Genomic DNA, 26150 nt, shown 5'->3' on the forward strand with positions numbered 1-26150 from the left:
TCAAAAGGTAAACAATTCAACTTCGTGAGAGATATCATCATATGCAATTGAACACACATATAAACTGGAAATAATTGATACCCTAAAATACTTTCACCATCAACCGTATCAAAGTAAAGCAGACAAAGTTAAGCAGATTTTGCTGCAATTGTCCAGGGTTCAACAAAATGAACTCTCCTTGCTTGAGGTGCCAAATAGGGAAAAAGGAATAGGAGAAGCAGATATAACCCATAGAATGTAAGAATAAAGTCACAAACAATAATGTTGGCTGCCAATGAACTCAGAAAAAGTGACTCAACTGCACAAGGCGTGTTGAAAATATGCAGACAAACCAAGATCAGAAGTTCAATAAAAACATAAACAAAAGGATTGGAGTTGTTCTATCAGCATAGTATGGTTTCCAAAATCTACACCTTGGGTTCAGGAAAGTACAAGAATCTATTCTCATTTAATCATGATCTCCAAATGCAGCAAAGATAAACCATGAACAGCTTGAACAAATTCGCCCTCTACAACTTCAAGCACTGCCAGGCTATTAATAATTTGCAAATACTTCACTACAAAATGAGTCCATCACTTCAACACGCATCACAGGATATGATGACAGAAACAAATGTAGTTCATTCTTGAACTACTTCAGCTTAACTAAATGCAATTTGTTCAGGCACTAAATGTTATGAAGGAAAAGCAGACAAAAGCACGCTCAATTGCACAAGCACAGTAACACATACCATAAGAAATACCTTCACTCTAGTTCACATATATGGAAGTGCTTACATTTCCCTTAAACCATCCTTTTGCTAATCTCAGTAATCGTTTGTCCACTTCCACAAGCATCTATTCTTTAGCAGCACCTGAAGCAAAGCTTTATCTGCTCACATTAACCTTCCCCTTCCTCCAGAATCTTCCGAATGCACTAGCCACCTCAGCTCACACTAGCTCCTTTTACTTTTGCAAAAATTCCAGATCCTCTCCTCCTCCTCCACTCTTCTCCCCTAGAACACATTTTCTTTTGCAAAAATGAAGCATTCCTATATTTACACGTGAAGAGCAAAAAAGAATCATTTAACAGCAACTACCCAAAGAAGTTCATACCACCAATGGTCAACAATCATTTCTTCCTTCATCTTTTGACGTTTTTCATCTGCTAATGGCTTCAAGCGAACAATCTGTCTTCTAGCTTGATCATATGATGGGTCAACTTCCAAAACCTTTGTCATATCTGCATATTGTAATGAACACCAGCATAGGAAACAATAAATTGTGAAAAGCCATATGGACTATATGAGAAGATTAATGAATGCCATTGGCTTTGCGTGTGTGTGTGCTTTTGTGTGTGTGAGAAAGAGAGAGAGACAGAGAGAGAGAGAGAGAGAGAGAGAGAACAAGCAAGATTGCAGCCATTACACATATAATAAAGCCACCACAAATCATAGATTAGTCTTCTTATAAGCACAAGTTTGTGCTAGAAGTTGCCAGCAGCTGCTCAATGACAGTAAAATATTCAAATTCTTACACCGACATACCTGCTATAGTCTCTTCAAATTGTTACAACTTTTCATACACCTCTGCTCTTCTTAGCAAAACACTTATGTAGTTAAGGTTTAGCTCCAATGCTTTTGTGCATTCTTTAATACCATCATCATATTTTTTTTCTGTAAAACAAACCACCAAAAAGAACTTCATCAAAATCCAGTCAAAAACTTACCAATGCATGACATATGTATAACAATGCATATAAATAATGATATCACATTAGGAGTTATTTGCCAATCAGCCAACAGGTATTAGCAACAGATAATGGAGGCTGCTGTAACGGCAACCACCACCAAGATGCTTAGTGAGGAGGCTAAGTGTATGGGTCCTCTCCAACACAGGGAAAAGAATGGGAAAAGAATACTTTAATGGACAACAAATTATAGCTTTAGGAAAAATTCTAAATACTAAGATAAGTACCTTCTCTTCTCCAAAGATAAAGGATAAGTACATCTTGTTAATGGACAACAAATTATAGTTTTAGGAAAAATTCTAAATACTAAGATAAGTACCTTCGCTTCTCCAAAGATTAAGGATAAGCACATCTTGTCTGCCCCTATGAGCTGAAGAGAATTGATATCCAAATTTGATAGTTCAAATCAAATTGAAAGGGATACAGCTCAGATTGATGAAAACAGATCTTCGAGGAACCTTATTTGGACATAGCTAACAGACTTTCTTCCATGTTCACCATTGACACATTAAGGAGATTACATACAGATTAAGGCATAGCACGTTGCCATGGCCAACTTTCCTACTCGTCAAGATTCAAATCTATCAGCTGTCCAATGTAATTGGAACAATAATAAAAGCGAGGTCTATTTAGATCTGGCAAGAAGAGGTGTAGACAAAATGAGTATTAGCCGTTTATCACTATCAGAGCCAATATATCTTCTTTATAATAACTCAAATTCAGCCTTCATGTGACCATATCTAGATAACAATGTCACCAGTCAAGAAACTTCAAGGAAACCTATAATCATGTAAAAAGACTAAATTAAACATTCACAATTTTCACAACAATGCAGTTGCAATAATATCCACTTGTCTCTTTAACAAAAAAAAAAAAAAAGTCTTTGTTTCAGACATGAACTATGTACATGTTTTATTACAATATTATTTTTAGAATTTGCCTCAAGTTCCATCAAATGCTCTCGCAGAGAGAGTTTTTTATAACACAATCTTTATGTTTTACTACTCAGCCAAATGATACCCAAGATCAACCCATACTAATCAATTACAACATTCAAAACTGCATTCCAACTCATAGATATAGAGAAAGTTAAAGAGCAACTTTTCAAGAAATACATGCAAAAAGTACAATTTTGCCATGTATCAACTCAGCAAGATGAAAGCTTACCAGTTTATTTAACATGCAGCATGATTTGTATGGCATACTGACCGTAATTCAACAGATTTGGATATACTGGACACAGCTGGTAAAGCAATATCATACTTAGACAATGCCTCTTCATCTTGACCATCTTTAAACAATGTATTATCTTCAACTTTTGCATCGTTGGCTTCTGTTAATGCTTTCTGCTCCAAAGAGAGATAGCTTAAGAGATGACAAGAACTTCTAACAAAAATACAGCTACAAGAGTTTATAAAAAGAACCAGGGCAATAACAGGACAAGAGGATTCCCACGTGACTCCAGCTTGGATCTTCACCAAAAAATTCAGCTGCAACTTCTCTTTTGACTTTCAGAATGTTTTCTGCAATGCTGACCACCCCCAAGATAAACAGCCCAATCAGATACATTCAAAGCTTTAACAGAAGTTTCAAAAATCATCCTTTTCTGGTGGCTAACTACACACATTTTCACAGTCCGAGACAGTCCACATGAAGAAGTTCAATAGCAAAAGAAAAGAGTCTTGATTCTTAACCGTGAATCACAATCAAGTAAACAACAGATATGCTAGTCTGGTAGATAATCTGCCAGATAAATAAAAGAACAAATTTCTGAACTATGCTTCTTCCTACCATGAACAGAATAGTTACTATCTAATCTAGCTAAAATAAAAAATCCAATCCTATTCAAGTGTACAACAGACGACATAAATTGTATACCACTTCACCTGAAAGTGACTGAGTTGTATCATACAATTTTCACAAGTATCAAGATTGATACTGGGACAAATGATCAATACTCATCTTAAATACACAAGATGTATTTAATGTAAAACCTATTTCGCCATTGTCAACACTTTGAAATATTTCAAACTCCAACCGAATATTTATTACTGAGAATAAAACAAAGGAACAATGTGGTAAGAATTTGATAGGATGTATTTTATCGGGTATTTTGAGCATTATTGCGCAATTAATTGATTAAATATTTTCCTTAATTGGGTGGATTCTACTGATATTTTGTTCTGGGTGCTTAATTGCAGGAATGGTTGCTGAAAAGTGCTTAAATTCAATTTTTAGAAGATTCATCGAACGTGGGGCCCGCTTGAGGAGCAGAAGAGACCTAACTGTAATAGATTTTATTTTAATATATTTTTAGGAAGTCTGGCTGCAATTTAAAAAAAAGACAAGTAACAATTTTTCGGCTAATGGGGGGATTATATTTATCTCTCACGCGGCTTAGGTTAGAGGGGAGTTTTTACTTATTTTTGGGAAGGCTGGCCGCAGCTTTGAGGGGAAAAGCAAGAGACAAAAAAAAAAAAGCCTCCATTATTGACTTTTGCGTTATTACTTTTTTTCCATCTTCTGTTGACTTGAGCAATCGGCTATTCTCCATTGACTCAATTAAATTGAATGAAGAAAACAAACAAGGCAATCCTTCGTACGTTTTGTGAGGGAAGAAAGGAATAAAAAAGCAGCCGCTATTGTGCACCTTGTGGGCCTGACTCTTTACTCAATTCCGATTGGAATTGGAAAGAAACGTGAGATTAGTGTATTCATACGCTTTGGGGGAAACTGGTAGCAATAAAGCTTCCTTGTGCTTTCCCCTGGCATTGACCGAAACAAGGGAAAATTGACCTGCAAATCTTTCCCAATTCTCCACGCGCGGCCTATTCTCCACTAATGGGAAACTAAGCCCCTAATTCTAGCCGAGGGATCAACTGACGAATTAGTTCTACGATTACTGTGAGATCTAAACCGTTTTTAATTATTTTCTTCATTTATTAGTATTTATATGTTTCCTGATTTTAATTGTTATAGCCTTATGTATGATTGATTAGTGCGCAATAATTAATTATTAATCTAGGCTATTTTGCTAAATAGAGGTAATTGAATCCGTAATTGTTCGTTAACTCTATCTTAGTAGCAACTGGCGTAATTGGGTTTATGTCAGGGGAGCATGTGATCTAGTTTAAACAAACCCTCGTAGCGTGTTTGTTAATTAGGATTGGGCCTTTCTAATTATTAATGCAATCTAGAACTTAAATCCTATGGTCGTACCTAAGGTTGTTTTTGGATTAGAGAAATAGCTAACGGTCGTACCTTAACTATCGATAAATTAAGGAAAGGTTGGTTGTTTAGCACGTGCTAGACAACTATAACCAATCTATTAATAAAAGTTGGAATTATCTGTGAATCGATGATCAGTTGCATGAACCATTTCTGAAGTATACCCTTGGCTAGAGTTTCTCTTAATTATTTCTTTAAATTAATTATTTTCTGCAGTTACTTTATTTTCAGCATTTAATCGTGAAAACCCCCATTTGTCTTGATTCAGAAAGAAATAAATTTCTCTCCAGTCCCTGAGGAGACGACTCTGCTTACCACTATCTACTAGTTAGTGAATTCAGTTAAATAATTAATTCAGGTATATCGGATTAAGCAAACTCTTCAGGAACAGGGTGAATCAAGTAACCCATTGCACACCTAGAGTCCCTGCTCCAGTACTCGAATTGATTATTGACTGCTTTGGGTTGTAGTTAGGTTTTATTTATTATTATTGCACAGGTTCGGCACCTGTCAGAATACTTCTCCCAACTGCAGCAGCTGGTCCCTGGTATATTGAATATGTTCCCTACCCCAAAGAGAGTGTCTCCAGTATACAATAGAAAATTAAGAACAGATTGGAAAAATCAGCTAGAGCAAAAATAGCCCAATGGAACAAGTAAGAATATGGACCTAACAAACAAGGGTGACGATTGAGTATTGAGTATTACATGATTATGCAATTAACAAAATGGTTGCTAAGTCCATTACAACCTAAAAACTAGGGCATTAAGTTGGTTTAACATTTCGACCGGAAAAAAATAAACATCACATATCATTATATATTCAACCAATGGTGCAGAAGTTCCATGCAACTGCCCCATTTTAAAATAGAAAATAATTCAAATGCATGCAGAGTCCTTTGCAAACTATCCTTGGATGCAAAAGTAAAAAAGTGAGATCACAGCTGTTCACCACCAAGTCGTAACGAAATCAAGTGCATACAGAGTGGCAGGTGGCGATTAGATAGACAGCACGGCGATCTCAATATTCATCATTATAAGGAAAACGAAAACCACAATTTTGAGGAGGCCAGGCCTCAAAAGGAGCATCATTTTTTACTCCTTAAAACAATCTACTGGAGCTTTCATGTATGTAGGGCAATTTATGGGCTACAAGATACTCGTTAAACACCCACCTGAAGCCTACTCATGTTATCTCCATATTTACAGCAGATACACATCTTAAATGCACTACCAAGAATTAGGAACATTTTAATCAGTTCCCTCACAGGCTCGGCAAGGGTAACTACATACAATGATATATCAATAGCAATACACGCTGTTGAGAAACAAAAGCTGTGTGGTTTTATCCAGCAAAGAAAGCAGAGGAATTACAGAGGGGCATACCATAATTAGCACCCCAAGAATGTTTTCAGAAAAGAATCGAGTACCCAAACCAAATTGTCTGAGGAGAAAACACTGATTTTGAGGAATGAAAAAAATAAGTTGAGAACTCAACAATTAAATTTTGGCCCGTAAAACTCCAGCTAAGCACATTAATATCAGCTTCATCAAGGAATCAATATCATCTTTCTCAAATCAAGACTATTCTCAAGCAAGAAGAGAAGCCAATAAGCTACATAAATGGCTTGCATCCCAGTGCTGCTGCAAAAATCAAGAATTTTTAATCACCTTAGAACTGTCATTTACGTATAAACACATCTTCAACTGTGCTAAAAGAAAGGTTCCATACACATAAATGAACAAGATTTCCATGATCCAACCACATTATCTGTTTTACTTGATACAGAGGCGAAAACACATGCTTCTTGGAAAACAAATTCCTTGCCGAACATAATGCACAAAACAACATCCTTGGAAAAAAATACCTTGCCTAACATAATGCAGAAAATGAAAAATGACATTCTTAAAAACAAATATCCTGCCAAACATTAACAGCATGTTTACAACCATCCTTTTCCCCTTCATTTGCTGAAGAATAGGGCAAAAAGAAACGGGGCTCAACGCTTCCAAGCAGGTTTCTTGACAGAGGAAAAACTGTAACAGGACCTCCCCAACCAAAGTCCACTGTGGATGGCCTAAGTGTCTCCAATCAGTAATTCCACTCGCCTTTGCTCCTACTGTGGTCCCTTCATGATAATTTAGCTCCTGAAAATCGATAAATGATCGAACATATTCATCAGATACATTGTATTTGCTCTTGTTGATCAATTCTGCTGTTTTATATATCGGTTGATCGACATGGTCTTCAGCCTTGGTCAGAATTCCCCAGTATCCTGCTGGTAGTGGTGGCTTGACTAGCTTTCTTATGTTGATTGCATATGCAAACTTCACTTTCTCATCAGAAGGGATCCCAGAAGCCTTAACTCTGTTTCACGAATTAAAGATCAAGTCAAGGGTAGGGACGGAATCAATTTTTGTGAAAATACATTTATATGGTCATGTAATCATGAAAATCATCCTAACAAAAATTTGTAGCTTTTTGATATAACCTCCAACATCACGTGTGCTTCCAAAATATATTCATTTGTCATTCCTTTCATTATAATTCAAAGTGGAGTGATTCTCTTACTGGTAGTATTCAATTATTTTTCTCTGTCTTTTTTTTTTTAATCTGTGCTAACTTCAAGCTATGTGCCGAATTGCTTGACAAGTCTTGACCCAGTGATTTTGATGCTATTATTGTTGATCTTCTTAGCATGCAGGTAAACGGGGTTGAAGGTGCAATTGGAGGTTAATATTGCAACTGTAAGGAATGAAACTCCTGTTATAAGCATGTATTTATGAACTCATAATAGTCTATGACAATTGTCATATAGCTTACTATATTAAATCCTTTTCCTGCTGTGATTAATAAATGAATTACTCGTTGATGTAGTCTCAGTGATAATACATATAATTGCTTTATTTTGTTAGGAAAACTCTTGTGTGTTTGTTACACTTCATTGCGCGAGTAGTAATTCTGTTGGTCAACTTATAGCTAGGTTCTACAGGTTGTATGAAGTTGCCCATACTTTCAGGTTGACAAATCTGATTTGAATTTGGATCCATTGCTCTCTGGACACGTGTCTGTTGCTCCATTAATGTCTTCTTTTTTTGGAAAAAGTGTCAAGAGTACTTGATCAGGTCTCAAGCAGAAGACAAATGATACAATTTCTCTACCATGTGATGGCAGCAAGCATCGTTTATTGCCATGAATTTATTTGAGAGAGCAAGTTTAGAGATGATGACTACATTAGAGGGATGTTGAGGGGGTGTGAAGGAACTAGGGAGAAGAAGGGAGAGCTATGATGTGAGATAGATTGTAGATGCTTATCTGATTTCTGTTATGTGCTATTGTGTTGTTAAAATCTTGAGTGTTGTCTCTTTTGTTTTACTTTTTGACTTATTTCATCCCTTTGCAGTGCTGCAAGGTGTCTTTTTGTTGATACTTAGCCTATGCACTGATCTGTTGGTGGTTTATGTCATTTTTCTTTAATATTCTGATATACGTTTCTTTTGGATAATATGACCTGCAGTTTCCATTTGGTTGAAATATCTTTGGGTCCGTTTGGATTCCTTTTTTTTGCACCTGTTTTTGAAAAACTGTTTTTCACATTCCAAATGCTACAGTAAATGTGTATTTCAAAAACAATTCCAAAAACACTCATATCCAAACATTATATCAAAAACAACTCCAAATATACAAATTTAATATGTATATTTCAAATTGTATATTTCAATTATCTATATTATACATATATTATATTAATATAAATTGAAATATACAAATTGAAAATTATATATTTATATGTTATATATTTATATATTATATATTATATAAATATTTATATACATTAATATTATACATAGTATAATATACATAATATGTAATATTGTATACATAATATCAAAAACAACTCCAAATATACAAATTTAATATGTATATTTCAAATTGTATATTTCAATTATCTATATTATATATATATTATATTAATATAAATTGAAATATACAAATTGAAAATTATATATTTATATATTATATATTATATAAATATTTATATACATTAATATTATATATAATATAATATAATATACATAATATGTAATATTGTATACATAAATGTATAAATATTTATACATAATATATTATGTACATTGTCTTATAATATATACATTATTAATGTACTTTCATTATTATGTACATTATTGTGTATAATAATGTATAATAATGTTATGTATAATATATAATATGTATAATAATGTTATGTATAATATATAATATACATAATATGTAATAATGTATAAATGTATATTATGTATATTATATTATATTATATATATACAATATTATGTATATTATACAAATTGAAAATTTTATATTATATATTTATATATTATATATTGTATAAATATTTATATAATGAAATATACAATAAATATTACAAATTGAAATATTATATAAACACCATATTTATTAATATTCAAATATTTATAATTAATATTAATGTATATTATATATATTAAATATTTATAAATAATATATTTATATATTTATTTATTCATATTATATATAATTTATTTATTTAATATATATTTTTATATATTTATATAAAATATATATATTATAAAATTATATATAATATAATATATATTATATTATATATATTATACATTTATATAAATGTACATTTATACATAATATATATATTTATGTATATTTATAATATACATTTATATTATGTATTATATATAATATAATACCTTTATAATACATTTATACATTTATATAATATTCATTTATAATTTATATATTTATAATAATATACACTTATACATTTCTAAATATATTTATATTATGTATTATATATAATATAATACATTTATATATTTTTATATAAATATATAAATATATAAATATATTTATTTATATATTTATATAAATGTATTATAAATGCATAAATATGTATTTATATAAAAATATATAATTTTTACATTTATATAATATTCATTTATAAGTTATACATTTATAATAATATACATTTATACATTTATAAATATATTTATATTATGTATTATGTATAATATAATACATTTATAATATATTGATATATTTTTATATAAATATATAAATATATTTATTTATAAATATTTATAAATGTATTATAAATGCATAAATGTATATAAATATAAAAATATATAAATTATAAATTATAAAAATACTCAAAGATATGTTTTAAAAATACCTCTAAAAATAATCCAAAAAACATCTATAGTAAAACAACTCAAAAAATAACTAATCCAAACGGACTTGTATTTCAAAAACGAAATGCTACAGTGTTGTTTTTGAAAAATAACCCCAAGAACAGCTAATCCAAACGGATCCTTTATTTATTGAAATTTTAAGCTGATTTCTGGTAGTTATAGGAGTTCATTAGCACTGAGGTTCTTAGCTTAAAAGAATAACTGTTGAATAATGAATCATTATACGATTCAAATTATGAGCTAATTCATTGTGATTATTTACAAGTTCAATTGATTCGCACTAAAAATGATAATATGATTATAATGGATAGAAACTAAAAACAACTTGTAATGAGAGGAATGTTTTAAGAATAGGAAATATTGCAACATATCAACAAATACTAAAAAAGGAAGTCAGAAAATATTTTCACTGACAAACCAAATACCAGAAAATTATGAAAAAAAGGAATTTGGAAAATATTTTCACTAAGGGTATGTTTGGTTCTCCATGAAATTGGGGTTTAGAATTGGAATTGGGGCTCCAATTCTAATTCTGTTGTTTGGATTATGCTCCAATTGAAGAATTAGAATTCAATTTGAATTCTATGAGAGTTCAATTCCATGAATTGAATTCTTTACCGGACCAAAAGAATTCTAATTCCAATTTCACAACTAAACCATAAGAAATGGATATACACGCGAATCTAACATGGGTAAAAAATTAAAAGCGGGTCAAATATACAAGCATCCCTCTCTCCTATTCTAATTCACCATTTTTTCTCAGCCGCAAGTGCTCCTGCTCTCCACCATCGCTTCTACCTCTGCCCTAACATTTTGCCGCTTCCACCATCGTTTCCCCTATCGCTCTTCGTTTCAGCCATCCCTCTGCCCTTCGCCTCTCCTGCCACGCATCCACCCATCATCTTGCCAATCGCAAGACTAATCTGAGTGCTCTCTCCTTACCCCTGCCTAATTTTCTCGAATTGGGTTCTTCAGTCTTGAAGGTAATATCTCCTAAGAATTTGCACTGAAATTTGACGTTTTCTTACAAAGCACTGCCTAACCCTTGAGTGCCAGATATTAATTCTAGTAATGGTTCTTGACTTTGGTTTTACAGCCCAGCAATGGCTCAGAACCTACAGTTGGAAAGACCCTTGTTAAGGACGGAGGTCTATTTTTTTATAGAAACTTGGTACTGGATTGGTGTATGAGCAGCATGTTCAATCTTCTTTTTATTGAAGTATTGACATTTTTAGAGCGTAAGCCCCACGTACAACCTTGTTATCATGCAATTTTTGTTCCTAATATACTATATAGTAAAGAAGTCCATGTCTTAATTTTGTGGTGTCAACTTAATGTCAGCTCTAGGAGATAATAAAGCTGTTATTCTTGAGGATGATGAGCAAAACAAGGATAGACGGCAAGTTGCATCACATCCTGGAGGTTTGTGGTCTATTCAACTCCAGCCTTTTGCATATGCAACTCAAAGATAAATACTCTGTATCCCTTGATAAAATAAGTTCAGACTTTAGACAAGGTTTGAAACGTGATATATACATTTTCCCAAGATTCAATATAAAGTTTAGTACTCAATTAGCGCTTAAATTTAATGGATTCTAAAAGTACAAAAGGAGGAAGAAATAAAGAATCTAAAATGCACCAAAGGAGGGAGGAAATGGAGAAAGAAAGAATCTACCGACAGAAAGAAAATGGAGTAAAGAAAATTGAGGTTATTGACATTCAACAAGGGAACTTATTTCATCCTAAAGCTGCATTCTGGTGATTTAATTACTACTTCTGCTGAAGTCTTTAGTAGTGGATGCAATTTTAGTCAAGTTAATGAACTTGTATTTGTCACAGTTGATGGATTCAAATAAGCTGTGGTGTGATTGTTCTCAACAAGACCACAATTTTGGTTTGTTCAAGAAGCGATGGACCATTTTGAGAGATGTATCGTTTTTTTGATGTTAAGACTCATGTCATGATAATTAATGTCATGATAATTAGTGCTCAGCAAGTTGTGAGAATATATGATCTTCAGCATTCTTTGCAAAAGGTCGAAGAAGCTCTCTTGCAGGGACTAGAGCAACTTCACTTGTGCAACCATGTACAATCTGTTTATGCATGTGGATTTGTGTATGTTTGGCAGCACACCTTTCCACTGATAATTTTCTCTTTAAAAATCAACGAATTGCACAAGATGAGATATTTATGGTTTGTTGGTAACAAGTGATGCAGGTTTTTGTTCAAAACTGTTCTTGAAGTTTTGGGTCAAACGTGTCTGCATGAAAAGGCATGTTAATGTGGTCTTGTTAAGAGATACTTTAGACTTCATAGTTTCTTGTTTTTATTTTGTGAATAGTTACTTTCTTGTTCATCATTGTCCAGAAACTTTACTTACATACACAACGAACTTTATCTTGTTGTCTTACATACCCCAATTAGTTTTGTATCTAATATAATTTAATTAAGAATAAAGGAAACAAGAGTAATACTATATTTTTATTTTGTAGAAAAGGAACTAATTGGTTTTTTTCTTTAAAGCTTTAATAACAATTGGTTAAATGCAAGAAAAAATAAATTATTAAAGGCATTAATTGATTTTTTCCTTGAAACTTTAGTAAGAATTAGCTAAATGTTTAAAAAATTATTCCATACGAAAAAGAAAAAAAGAAAATTTTTATGTAAGCAAATGTTAGATGGAAACAATTCTAATTCTTAATGAATTCTTCTCGCATCCAAACAAAGAATTTGGAATTCCAAATGAATTCTATATCAATTCTATGCATTTCCCAAACAAAAGAATTCCAACGTTTTGGAATTCCAATTCCTAGAATTCAAATTCTATAGAATTTCAATTCCAATTCAATTCCAATTCTGTAGAACCAAACGTACCCTAAGTAACCAAACACCAGAATATTATGGAGAAGGAAGTGATTTTCCAGGAAAATGACTTCGATATGAAAGATATTTTCAGTCCAACCAAACGGACCCTAAGGCTTTTGGCTTTTCCTTTGCAGAGTTCAATTAGCGCTTGGGTGGAGAGCAGAATGGAGGAGGGCGAGGGTGCTGGGGTTGTAGGTAGCAGCAGTGAGTTCCATGCAGATGAGCATCCTATGGAATTGGAATCACAATTGGAAGAAGAACATGAAGTCGATGATGAAGGAGAAGGCACAACTGCTAACACTATGGCTAATATTGAAGAAGAAGATGATGATGATGAGGATGAAGAGGAAGAAGGGTATAAATTCAGGTTCAGTGATGACATGGATCCTCTGGCTTTTGCCAAAGAGGACGCATCTGGGCTCCAGCCTTACGAACAATTCCAGCGCCTGGAGCACGACTATGAAGCTTTGGCTGCCAAAAAGCGCAAGGCCCGTCTCCAAGCCATACCCCAAGGGTACCCTCTCTCTCTCCTTCTGACTATTTGCTAATCAAAAGCAACTTGCACTATTTCTTCAAGTCCTTTGAATGAGTATTGCTAATAATACCAGAGGAAAAAGATAGCTCCTCTATTAGCGCGACCAATTCTTCAAATTTTTACAACGTAGGTCGCTCTTATTTAGTTCCGTCTTCTTGTTATTGTGATTTTGATTGAAAATTCATCGTTTGTTTCCTATCAAGAGCTTCATGCAAATTGTGTTCTGTTTGCTTCAATAAGACATGTTTAATAAATTTTGGAAACAATCAAGTCATCCGGCTGTTGATTTTGCTGAGGTTATAGAAGATTGCTTCTCTTGTTGTTGTTGTTGATGGAACTAAATAAGGGCGACCTACATTGTAAAAATTTGAAAGAATTGGTCGCGCTAATAGAGGAGCTATCTTTTTCCTCTGGTTTTATTGAAGATTTTGCTGAGGTTATAGAAGTTTACACACACTGGCATATATATATATTTGCAGTTTGACTTTGTTGTTTCTGTATCTCGTTTCTTTTGAATGTGCTACCTGGTTACTTCTTAACAGCTTCATTTAGCTGTCTTTGATCAGATGATCTAGCCTTTTTCTTCATTGCTTTATTTTTTGGAATCTTGGCGAGTTTCCAATTTTGAGTGGGTCGTAATGGTGATTTAGCTTTCTTTTGTCTCCAGCTAAAACCTGATATTGCCATGGCATTGCTGGGTCTCTTAGATGGCCTACCTAGGGAGGTAGAGAGTAAGTGTGGCTTTGTTTGAGTCTCCTATGTCAATTTTTGGTATCAGTAAGGTGGCATCTACTCACTGAAAACAATTGAACCATTGTGAAACTGTCTGTTCTCATTGTAATTTTTTGCACATAAAGGAATTAATGTTTTCTTATGTACCTAAAGAAGGAAAGAAAAATGAATTTTTTGGCATGTGATTTAATACTTCCCATTGGAATCCCCTTAAAAGTTTTTTCTTTTTCTCAAGTTTCCAACTTTTTTGCTCAATGCTCTGCTGATATTATGTTCTTTTCGTTTCTTTCATTGGTGGTGTGGCAGGGAAGTACCTGCAGCTAAAAAACCACGGCAACGACAAGAGGATGTTTCTGGTGCAACCATGGAAGAAATAATGGAACTCATGAATTATGGCTCTAGAAGAAGATCCAGGAAGGTATGGTATTCATGCATGTTCACTTTTTTCCACCATAGCTTTGTGCTTTCACCAATTTTTGCTCTTGCACTTGTGGCTAAGTTGGAGGATTTCGAGCTTAACTAGTCTAGACAATTTCAAAATCATGTCTTTTTCTTGTAACATTGTGCTGCATTCATGCATCTGCTTTATTATGAATGCATTGACTAAAAAAAAATAATTTCGCATTGAAAATACAACTTATGATTAACTTTTTGCACTAGCCAAGATGCACTGTGAAACCTAAAGGCTTAGTTTTCATGCTTCAATGTGGTAGGTATGACCTTTCAGTTGATGAAAAGGACGTGTCTTTTCATGTTGTTTCACTCTTGTAATGTGTTCAATAAAGTACAACGCCATATCTATGCAACCATGTTTTGGATTCACCCACGTAATTCTCTTTAATATAGTTCCTTTTTTTCATTTTTTTGGGGAAAAAATTACTCTTGTTGGTTCCTTTTCCAGTTTTCATTTTGAGTAAGATTTTTCTTGACCTTGCAACCTCGTCGGTGACAAAGTGATTGGCAATCCTGTGAAATGACCCCCTCCTTTTTGGCTGTTTCTTTGTTCTTTTGGACTTATATTAAAGAGCTTTTACAAGGATATGATAATTGGAGAACAGCTGTTTTAATAGATTGAGTTCAATTTTACCATAGTTGATAATGCTTCCTTTTTTTTGGGTTTCTTTGATCAGATTGTAGACGAATGGAATCTGAGCCATAGATATTCCTTTAACTGTTGAGTGACTTTTGCCGTGGACCTGTGGACTTGTTTTTTTAATTTTTTGCTCATTTTGCTCACCCGTGGCCCAAACATAATCTAGTCCGATTTTGGTAATGCTTAAGATTTTGAGAAACCAGCAAGAATGCGGCCAAGCAGCTTCCCTACATATGCAGTCTGATATCTGTCACCATTATATCAAAAGCAGCAGGAACAAGGCCAGCAGCTTGGCTCTCATGTTCTCCGTCAAGTATTTTAGTTATAAGCATTGCTGCCATCGTGAAAGGAAACTTCTATTGATAAAGATTTCTTAGAATAGTTAGTACCTTAACGTTTATATTCTGGGTGTTTCAGGGGAGCATATTCTGTTTCTGGTGCCACCTCAAACCATTGGTCTTCATATGCTTCATTTATTTATTTTAACTCATGTCTTGAGTGGACATATGTAAGTCTTTTCATAATGCATATATAGGAATTAATCCATGAAAACCTGGGTAAGAGCACACTAGCTAGTACCAAGTCTTTTGGGACTCACTCTAATTCATTATCAACACCTAAAACAAAAATATCACTGGACCTTGTCTCTACCAAATTGAAAGTCACAACTCAGACTAGTGTAAGTAACTTTTTTATCCATCTTTATTTGAGTAATTTGACAGTGTTTCAAGATGGAGATGGTTGCAAAAACCATTTTAATCTGTAGGAGACCTTTCTAAGAAGCTATCTTTCTCTTGTTTTTCCTGCCAAGCAGCCCAACACCTTAGCGAGATACCCAGCTTGAGGCAAAGACTGAGGAAAAGAAATTTGAGAGCCACATTCACATTCCTGATCTTTTTTTTCTCTGTTCATGACATTTTTTTTTGGCTTTGCGGACAAATAAAATTGGTTGGATTCATATTTAAGTTTTTTAAGGTTTTTTTTGGTTGCATTATCTTCTGAAGTTTTATGCTACCCTATTTTTTTTTGGTTTTGGGACATTTTGCAAACTGCTTGTTTTTTACCTTGTGCAGTCCAAGAGAAGAGGTCGACGAAAGGGATCAAGGAATAAAGTCAGTCCTGAAGTGACTCGAAAACTTGGTGATGCTACTCTTCATTATGCCCATGGCCGCTATGGAGAGGTATGGCCTTAGCTTGCCTTATTTGTCATTCTGTAGGGCAATCTTTACTTGATTTACCATTTGGTTTTAACTATATCCATGCAAATTACTGCTATGGAAGGCATGGTGGTGACCATTCCTTAATTGTCTCTCTTTTTGGGTAAATTTCAGTTTGTTTACCATTTGCTTTGACTGGATATCTTGCATTTTGTTATTCATGGGCATCTACAATGATGTTGGCTGAAGAACTATTTCTTCATAAGGAATGCAAAATTACAGATCTATTCACTTTGTTAGCCTGCTTTGCAAAGTGTTGGTCCTCTCCTTTGAGTGAATAAGTTTCTTGCAGTTTGAATGCATTGACTTTGTTCTGGATATATGAGAATTAAGTCTTGTGCTAAGTCAGACCTTTTGTATTGAGGATCTAGTTATAATGGTTATAAAAAATAGCATATTTAGTTTTCTTTTAGGCACAGTGAAGTAACTGTACAAGCTCAGTAAAAGCCGAGTTATTTCTTATGAAGTTTTACTCGCACTTTTTGAGAAATTCAATACGATGGTCACTTTTTGTCTTCACATAGCACTTTATGTTAATTAGAACTGGTCGGAATCTCATTTTGACTTGGGCATTTTCTGGTTGTGTGCTTGGAATCTTTAGAAGGGCAATGTCTATAATGGTTGTTTTTGGTTATCAATTTTCTTGTTCATTGTAGATTTTCTGAGCTTGTAGGCCATAGGGATGTTTTATGAAGTGATTCGTCTTTCTCCCAATCTTCCTGATCCATATCATAGGCTTGGGCTCATCTATAATGAGATGGGTGATAAGAAGAGAGCCTTGGATTTCTACATGATTGCTGCCCATTTAACCCCAAAGGATGCATCTCTGTGGAAGCTTCTTGTGACATGGTCCGTAGAACAAGGTGATACAGGACAAGCCAGGTACTGCCTTTCTAAAGCAATAACAGCAGATCCTGAAGATATCAATTTGCGGTTTCACCGTGCATCTCTTTATGTTGAGTTGGGTGATTATTTGAAAGCTGCTGATTCATATGAGCAAATTTCACAGCTCTGTCCCGACAATGTAAAGGTACTACAGACTGCGGCCCAGCTGTATAAAAAATGTGGCCAATCTGAGCGTGCAGTCACTGTACTGGAAAGCTATCTCAGAAATTATTGCAAGGAACCTGATTTAAATGTGGTTGATATATTGGCTTCACTACACATGGAAGGCAATGCACATCATAAAGCCCTCGAGCATATTGAGCATGCACAGCAGGTTTACTGCTCTGGGAAAGAGATGCCATTATGTCTACGCACAAAAGCTGGAATATGTCATATTCACCTTGGAAACTTGGTAAAAGCAGAAGCTCTTTTCAATGTTTTGAGACATGAGAATTTACATGATCATCGCCAGTTGATTATTCAGATTGGAGATTCACTAATGAATCACGGGCATTATGAATCTGCAGTAGAATACTATATGATGTTGGTAGGAGATGATGTTAAGAACAATGGTTGCCTGTATCTGAAAATTGCTGAGTGTTGCTGTTGTCTGGGGAAACGATTGCAATCAATTGGTTACTTCTACAGAGCTTTAGACAAACTTGAGAATAGTGTTGATGCTCGGCTGGCTTTGTCATCACTTCTTCTTGAAGAAAATAAAGATGATGAAGCCATTTCTGTTCTATGTCCTCCTAAAGAATCAGAATCACTATTTAACTTGAACCTAAATGCAGCAAAACCATGGTGGCTTAATGGGAAGATAAAGTTGAAGCTTTCTCAAATCTATAAAGCTAAAGGATTGTTAGAGGCATTTGTAGATGTTTTTTTTCCTGTGGTTCGCGAGACATTGTTTCTTGAGACTATACAACAAAAGGTCAGGCCAAGGAAGAAGCTATCAAAAAGTGTTCTTTCTGAACGGATAAAAATACTTGATCATGTTAGGACTGATACTGTGTTTCATGGATTTAGACCTGTAGCTTCAGCATCAGATCTGTCTAGAGCGTCCAGAGCAAAAAAGTTACTAAAAAAGAAGGAAGCAAAAAGAGCTGCTGCTCTGGCTGCTGGAATTGAGTGGATAAGTGATGATTCAGAGGATGAATCTCCCCAACAAGCGCCAAGAGAGCTTCCTCTTCCAAACCTTATAAGAGATGCAGAACATCATCATCTCATTATAGAATTATGCAAATCACTAGCATCCTTGAAAAAGTATTGGGAAGCATTGAAAATCATCAATTTAACTCTGAAATTGGCCTCCAATGTTTTGTCTGTTGAAAGGAACGAAGAGCTTAGAACTCTGGGAGCCCAAATAGCATACACTATTGCTGATCCTGCTCACGGCTTTGAATATGCACGCTATATTGTTGATCAACGTCCTTATAGCTTTTCTGCATGGAACTGCTATTACAAAGTAATGTCAAAACTGGACAGTCGATATTCAAAGCATAACAAGTTTTTGCACACCATGCGAACCAAGCACAAAAGTTGTGTACCACTCACTCTCATTTTCGGGCACCAGTTTACCATGATCAGCCAGCATCAAGCAGCTGTTCGGGAATATTTGGAAGCTTACAAGCTGATGCCAGATATTCCCTTGGTCAATCTTTGTGCTGGAACTGCATTGATAAACTTGGCCCTAGGTCACAGACTTCAAAACAAACATCAGTCTGTGGCCCAAGGATTGGCATTTCTTTACAATAATTTACAGCTTTGCAGATATAGTCAGGAAGCACTGTATAATATAGCTCGAGCATATCATCATGTCGGTCTTGTTTCTCTTGCTGCTTTAAACTATGAAAAGGTTCTTACAATGCATGAAAGTGATTGCCCCATGCCAAACCTTCCAAATGAGAAACCAGATGGTCTGGCTTCTCCAAAGTCAGGCTACTGTGATCTTCGTCGGGAAGCAGCTTACAACTTGCATCTGATCTACAAGAAAAGTGGAGCAATTGATCTTGCCAGGCAAATCTTGAAAGATCATTGTGTCATATGACTGAATAAAGTATTCCCTGTAATGCAATTTCTTGTTTATGGAAAAGCCACATTTGATATGTCTTGCTTTGATTAGCAACACAGACATTTAACCTTAGAAATGGTAATTGTCTGTGTTTGCAAGGTATGTCTTTTGTTGTCCAAGTGCAGAGAAACACTGAATTCTTGAATCTTGGCAGGAAAGTAAAACGGTTATAGGTAATTTCAGTTAGTTCTTTGGCTACTTGCAACACAAATAAGCGGCTGAAAATCGAAACCTTGCAATTGCAAACTCCCTTCAGCATCTACTTCTAAAATTTTGAATCTTTTTGATTCAAAAAATTTGGACGGCGAAGATTGCTTTTGATTGAGATGTTCAGGCTGATCAGACAGTGATAAGCTATAGACCTGGAGGTGGAAGCTGAGGTGGCAGCAGTCTGATTGGTCCTCATTTTGAACCCTCTTCAATCAATAACAATGATGCCAGTTCTTCTAATCTCCTTTTTTCCAGCCTCATGGCAGCGCCCGCTCCACTCTCCTCGTTCATGTCTAATTGTCATCTGTTTAAAAATTACATATCAGGTCTTGGGTTTTGTGGTTTCTGTCCATGTTTACCTCAATTGTCTAGCTGTTCATTGCTTCAAGATTGGATTTTTGGTATGTAAAAGTACTGGTTTTTTCGTTTGTTTTTTCTGGGCTTATCGAGTTTTAGTTAGTATGTTAAATTTTTGATGAATTTATGCCTAGTTCTTAGATAATTTGGTGAACAGATTAGAAAATTTTGGGATTTTTATGGTTTGGTGTGTAAGTGAAGCTGTTTGGTGCTGATTCTGTATTTCGTTTTGTAGATTTTAGTTTAGTTTTGGGTTTAGTGCTAATTTTTTGGTTTTGCATTTTTAAGAAAAAGTTTTGCAGCTGATTATGGAAGTTTGAGTCTTGTTCTTGCTGGTTTTGATTGTTAAATTTTCGAATTTTGAGGTTTGGCGGACTTACTAGTGCAGGAAACATGGTAGCAGTTGTGTTATTGGAAATTAACATGGCCAGTTGTACGTGTGAAAAAATGTATAATCACATAGATATGTGCACAATGTATTTGTGGAAATTTGTTTTCTGCTTAATGTTTGGCAGGATATTTGTTTTTAAGAATGTCATTTTTCATTTTCTGCATTATGTTAGGCAAGGTATTTTTTTCCAAGGATGTTGTTTTGTGCATTATGTTCGGCAAGGAATTTGTTTTCCAAGAAGCATGTGTTTTCGCCTCTGTATCAAGTAAAACAGTTAATGTGGTTGGATCATGGAAATCTTGTTCATTTATGTGTATGGAACCTTTCTTTTAGCACAGTTGAAGATGTGTTTATACGTAAATGACAGTTCTAAGGTGATTAAAAATTCTTGATTTTTGCAGCAGCACTGGGATGCAAGCCATTTATGTAGCTTATTGGCTTCTCTTCTTGCTTGAGAATAGTCTTGATTTGAGAAAGATGATATTGATTCCTTGATGAAGCTGATATTAATGTGCTTAGCTGGAGTTTTACGGGCCAAAATTTAATTGTTGAGTTCTCAACTTATTTTTTTCATTCCTCAAAATCAGTGTTTTCTCCTCAGACAATTTGGTTTGGGTACTCGATTCTTTTCTGAAAACATTCTTGGGGTGCTAATTATGGTATGCCCCTCTGTAATTCCTCTGCTTTCTTTGCTGGATAAAACCACACAGCTTTTGTTTCTCAACAGCGTGTATTGCTATTGATATATCATTGTATGTAGTTACCCTTGCCGAGCCTGTGAGGGAACTGATTAAAATGTTCCTAATTCTTGGTAGTGCATTTAAGATGTGTATCTGCTGTAAATATGGAGATAACATGAGTAGGCTTCCGGTGGGTGTTTAACGAGTATCTTGTAGCCCATAAATTGCCCTACATACATGAAAGCTCCAGTAGATTGTTTTAAGGAGTAAAAAATGATGCTCCTTTTGAGGCCTGGCCTCCTCAAAATTGTGGTTTTCGTTTTCCTTATAATGATGAATATTGAGATCGCCGTGCTGTCTATCTAATCGCCACCTGCCACTCTGTATGCACTTGATTTCGTTACGACTTGGTGGTGAACAGCTGTGATCTCACTTTTTTACTTTTGCATCCAAGGATAGTTTGCAAAGGACTCTGCATGCATTTGAATTATTTTCTATTTTAAAATGGGGCAGTTGCATGGAACTTCTGCACCATTGGTTGAATATATAATGATATGTGATGTTTATTTTTTTCCGGTCGAAATGTTAAACCAACTTAATGCCCTAGTTTTTAGGTTGTAATGGACTTAGCAACCATTTTGTTAATTGCATAATCATGTAATACTCAATACTCAATCGTCACCCTTGTTTGTTAGGTCCATATTCTTACCTGTTCCATTGGGCTATTTTTGCTCTAGCTGATTTTTCCAATCTGTTCTTAATTTTCTATTGTATACTGGAGACACTCTCTTTGGGGTAGGGAACATATTCAATATACCAGGGACCAGCTGCTGCAGTTGGGAGAAGTATTCTTACCACATTGTTCCTTTGTTTTATTCTCAGTAATAAATATTCGGTTGGAGTTTGAAATATTTCAAAGTGTTGACAATGGCGAAATAGGTTTTACATTAAATACATCTTGTGTATTTAAGATGAGTATTGATCATTTGTCCCAGTATCAATCTTGATACTTGTGAAAATTGTATGATACAACTCAGTCACTTTCAGGTGAAGTGGTATACAATTTATGTCGTCTGTTGTACACTTGAATAGGATTGGATTTTTTATTTTAGCTAGATTAGATAGTAACTATTCTGTTCATGGTAGGAAGAAGCATAGTTCAGAAATTTGTTCTTTTATTTATCTGGCAGATTATCTACCAGACTAGCATATCTGTTGTTTACTTGATTGTGATTCACGGTTAAGAATCAAGACTCTTTTCTTTTGCTATTGAACTTCTTCATGTGAACTGTCTCGGACTGTGAAAATGTGTGTAGTTAGCCACCAGAAAAGGATGATTTTTGAAACTTCTGTTAAAGCTTTGAATGTATCTGATTGGGCTGTTTATCTTGGGGGTGGTCAGCATTGCAGAAAACATTCTGAAAGTCAAAAGAGAAGTTGAAGCTGAATTTTTTGGTGAAGATCCAAGCTGGAGTCACGTGGGAATCCTCTTGTCCTGTTATTGCCCTGGTTCTTTTTATAAACTCTTGTAGCTGTATTTTTGTTAGAAGTTCTTGTCATCTCTTAAGCTATCTCTCTTTGGAGCAGAAAGCATTAACAGAAGCCAACGATGCAAAAGTTGAAGATAATACATTATTTAAAGATGGTCAAGATGAAGAGGCATTGTCTAAGTATGATATTGCTTTACCAGCTGTGTCCAGTATATCCAAATCTGTTGAATTACGGTCAGTATGCCATACAAATCATGCTGCATGTTAAATAAACTGGTAAGCTTTCATCTTGCTGAGTTGATACATGGCAAAATTGTACTTTTTGCATGTATTTCTTGAAAAGTTGCTCTTTAACTTTCTCTATATCTATGAGTTGGAATGCAGTTTTGAATGTTGTAATTGATTAGTATGGGTTGATCTTGGGTATCATTTGGCTGAGTAGTAAAACATAAAGATTGTGTTATAAAAAACTCTCTCTGCGAGAGCATTTGATGGAACTTGAGGCAAATTCTAAAAATAATATTGTAATAAAACATGTACATAGTTCATGTCTGAAACAAAGACTTTTTTTTTTTTTTTGTTAAAGAGACAAGTGGATATTATTGCAACTGCATTGTTGTGAAAATTGTGAATGTTTAATTTAGTCTTTTTACATGATTATAGGTTTCCTTGAAGTTTCTTGACTGGTGACATTGTTATCTAGATATGGTCACATGAAGGCTGAATTTGAGTTATTATAAAGAAGATATATTGGCTCTGATAGTGATAAACGGCTAATACTCATTTTGTCTACACCTCTTCTTGCCAGATCTAAATAGACCTCGCTTTTATTATTGTTCCAATTACATTGGACAGCTGATAGATTTGAATCTTGACGAGTAGGAAAGTTGGCCATGGCAACGTGCTATGCCTTAATCTGTATGTAATCTCCTTAATGTGTCAATGGTGAACATGGAAGAAAGTCTGTTAGCTATGTCCAAATAAGGTTCCTCGAAGATCTGTTTTCATCAATCTGAGCTGTATCCCTTTCAATTTGATTTGAACTATCAAATTTGGATATCAATTCTCTTCAGCTCATAGGGGCAGACAAGATGTGCTTATCCTTAATCTTTGGAGAAGCGAAGGTACTTATCTTAGTATTTAGAATTTTTCCTAAAACTATAATTTGTTGTCCATTAACAAGATGTACTTATCCTTTATCTTTGGAGAAGAGAAGGTACTTATCTTAGTATTTAGAATTTTTCCTAAAGCTATAATTTGTTGTCCATTAAAGTATTCTTTTCCCATTCTTTTCCCTGTGTTGGAGAGGACCCATACACTTAGCCTCCTCACTAAGCATCTTGGTGGTGGTTGCCGTTACAGCAGCCTCCATTATCTGTTGCTAATACCTGTTGGCTGATTGGCAAATAACTCCTAATGTGATATCATTATTTATATGCATTGTTATACATATGTCATGCATTGGTAAGTTTTTGACTGGATTTTGATGAAGTTCTTTTTGGTGGTTTGTTTTACAGAAAAAAAATATGATGATGGTATTAAAGAATGCACAAAAGCATTGGAGCTAAACCTTAACTACATAAGTGTTTTGCTAAGAAGAGCAGAGGTGTATGAAAAGTTGTAACAATTTGAAGAGACTATAGCAGGTATGTCGGTGTAAGAATTTGAATATTTTACTGTCATTGAGCAGCTGCTGGCAACTTCTAGCACAAACTTGTGCTTATAAGAAGACTAATCTATGATTTGTGGTGGCTTTATTATATGTGTAATGGCTGCAATCTTGCTTGTTCTCTCTCTCTCTCTCTCTCTCTCTGTCTCTCTCTCTTTCTCACACACACAAAAGCACACACACACGCAAAGCCAATGGCATTCATTAATCTTCTCATATAGTCCATATGGCTTTTCACAATTTATTGTTTCCTATGCTGGTGTTCATTACAATATGCAGATATGACAAAGGTTTTGGAAGTTGACCCATCATATGATCAAGCTAGAAGACAGATTGTTCGCTTGAAGCCATTAGCAGATGAAAAACGTCAAAAGATGAAGGAAGAAATGATTGTTGACCATTGGTGGTATGAACTTCTTTGGGTAGTTGCTGTTAAATGATTCTTTTTTGCTCTTCACGTGTAAATATAGGAATGCTTCATTTTTGCAAAAGAAAATGTGTTCTAGGGGAGAAGAGTGGAGGAGGAGGAGAGGATCTGGAATTTTTGCAAAAGTAAAAGGAGCTAGTGTGAGCTGAGGTGGCTAGTGCATTCGGAAGATTCTGGAGGAAGGGGAAGGTTAATGTGAGCAGATAAAGCTTTGCTTCAGGTGCTGCTAAAGAATAGATGCTTGTGGAAGTGGACAAACGATTACTGAGATTAGCACAAGGATGGTTTAAGGGAAATGTAAGCACTTCCATATATGTGAACTAGAGTGAAGGTATTTCTTATGGTATGTGTTACTGTGCTTGTGCAATTGAGCGTGCTTTTGTCTGCTTTTCCTTCATAACATTTAGTGCCTGAACAAATTGCATTTAGTTAAGCTGAGGTAGTTCAAGAATGAACTACATTTGTTTCTGTCATCATATCCTGTGATGCGTGTTGAAGTGATGGACTCATTTTGTAGTGAAGTATTTGCAAATTATTAATAGCCTGGCAGTGCTTGAAGTTGTAGAGGGCGAATTTGTTCAAGCTGTTCATGGTTTATCTTTGCTGCATTTGGAGATCATGATTAAATGAGAATAGATTCTTGTACTTTCCTGAACCCAAGGTGTAGATTTTGGAAACCATACTATGCTGATAGAACAACTCCAATCCTTTTGTTTATGTTTTTATTGAACTTCTGATCTTGGTTTGTCTGCATATTTTCAACACGCCTTGTGCAGTTGAGTCACTTTTTCTGAGTTCATTGGCAGCCAACATTATTGTTTGTGACTTTATTCTTACATTCTATGGGTTATATCTGCTTCTCCTATTCCTTTTTCCCTATTTGGCACCTCAAGCAAGGAGAGTTCATTTTGTTGAACCCTGGACAATTGCAGCAAAATCTGCTTAACTTTGTCTGCTTTACTTGGATACGGTTGATGGTGAAAGTATTTTAGGGTATCAATTATTTCCAGTTTATATGTGTGTTCAATTGCATATGATGATGTCTCTCACGAAGTTGAATTGTTTACCTTTTGATCAGGTAAGCTGAGGGAAATTGGAAATTGCAATTCTGGTCAATTTGGAATGAGCGCTGACAATTTCAAAGCTGTGAAAGATCCAAACACTGGTTCATATTCTATTCCATTTCAGTGCTAATATCTTTTACAAACTTCACATATATTCTTTAGTTTCTGGAGCTATGGATCAAATGGACTGAAATCTTAAAGAGGATGAAGCACGTTTCCTCACAGTGTTGATCTCAGTCGTATGATTATGTTTGTACATAT

At 34.6% G+C, this 26150-nt stretch overlaps 1 protein-coding gene, 2 long non-coding RNA genes and 2 other non-coding genes across 7 annotated transcripts; 3 read left to right on the forward strand and 2 right to left on the reverse strand.

Moving 5' to 3' along the window:
• Nucleotides 1–792: 792 nt before the first annotated feature.
• LOC113757665 lies at nucleotides 793–2568 on the reverse strand. The gene is made up of 3 exons (XR_003466447.1): nucleotides 2049–2568; nucleotides 1527–1655; nucleotides 793–1222 (listed from the first exon to the last, which is right to left on the reverse strand). It is a non-coding gene; the product is annotated as an uncharacterized LOC113757665 (long non-coding RNA).
• Nucleotides 2569–6080: 3512 nt separating this feature from the next.
• Nucleotides 6081–6183, reverse strand: LOC113757668. The gene has a single exon (XR_003466448.1). It is a non-coding gene; the product is annotated as a small nucleolar RNA snoR103 (small nucleolar RNA).
• Nucleotides 6184–10964: 4781 nt separating this feature from the next.
• Nucleotides 10965–20383, forward strand: LOC113757666 (general transcription factor 3C polypeptide 3-like). 3 transcript variants are annotated; one of them, XM_027300814.1, is made up of 7 exons: nucleotides 10965–11183; nucleotides 11297–11438; nucleotides 11542–11622; nucleotides 13200–13579; nucleotides 14639–14750; nucleotides 16499–16606; nucleotides 17316–20383. In XM_027300814.1, exons 3-7 carry the CDS (start codon nucleotides 11575–11577, stop codon nucleotides 19575–19577), a joined length of 2910 nt encoding a protein of 969 aa, XP_027156615.1. In that variant the 5' UTR covers nucleotides 10965–11183; nucleotides 11297–11438; nucleotides 11542–11574; the 3' UTR covers nucleotides 19578–20383. The 3 variants fall into 3 exon arrangements, with proteins under 3 accessions (XP_027156615.1, XP_027156616.1, XP_027156617.1); XM_027300815.1 differs by lacking the exons at nucleotides 11297–11438; nucleotides 11542–11622; XM_027300816.1 differs by lacking the exons at nucleotides 10965–11183; nucleotides 11297–11438; nucleotides 11542–11622 and adding an exon at nucleotides 14268–14331 and having other exon boundaries at nucleotides 13500–13579.
• A 994-nt stretch (nucleotides 20384–21377) lies between these two features.
• LOC113757669 lies at nucleotides 21378–21480 on the forward strand. Its single transcript, XR_003466449.1, has one exon. It is a non-coding gene; the product is annotated as a small nucleolar RNA snoR103 (small nucleolar RNA).
• A 1853-nt stretch (nucleotides 21481–23333) lies between these two features.
• Nucleotides 23334–26116, forward strand: LOC113757664. The gene is made up of 4 exons (XR_003466446.1): nucleotides 23334–23853; nucleotides 24247–24375; nucleotides 24678–25122; nucleotides 25904–26116. It is a non-coding gene; the product is annotated as an uncharacterized LOC113757664 (long non-coding RNA).
• The last annotated feature ends 34 nt before the right edge of the window (nucleotides 26117–26150 follow it).

This window comes from Coffea eugenioides, unplaced genomic scaffold (genome assembly GCF_003713205.1).
Source record: "Coffea eugenioides isolate CCC68of unplaced genomic scaffold, Ceug_1.0 ScVebR1_3220;HRSCAF=4395, whole genome shotgun sequence".
Lineage (NCBI taxonomy): Eukaryota > Viridiplantae > Streptophyta > Magnoliopsida > Gentianales > Rubiaceae > Coffea > Coffea eugenioides.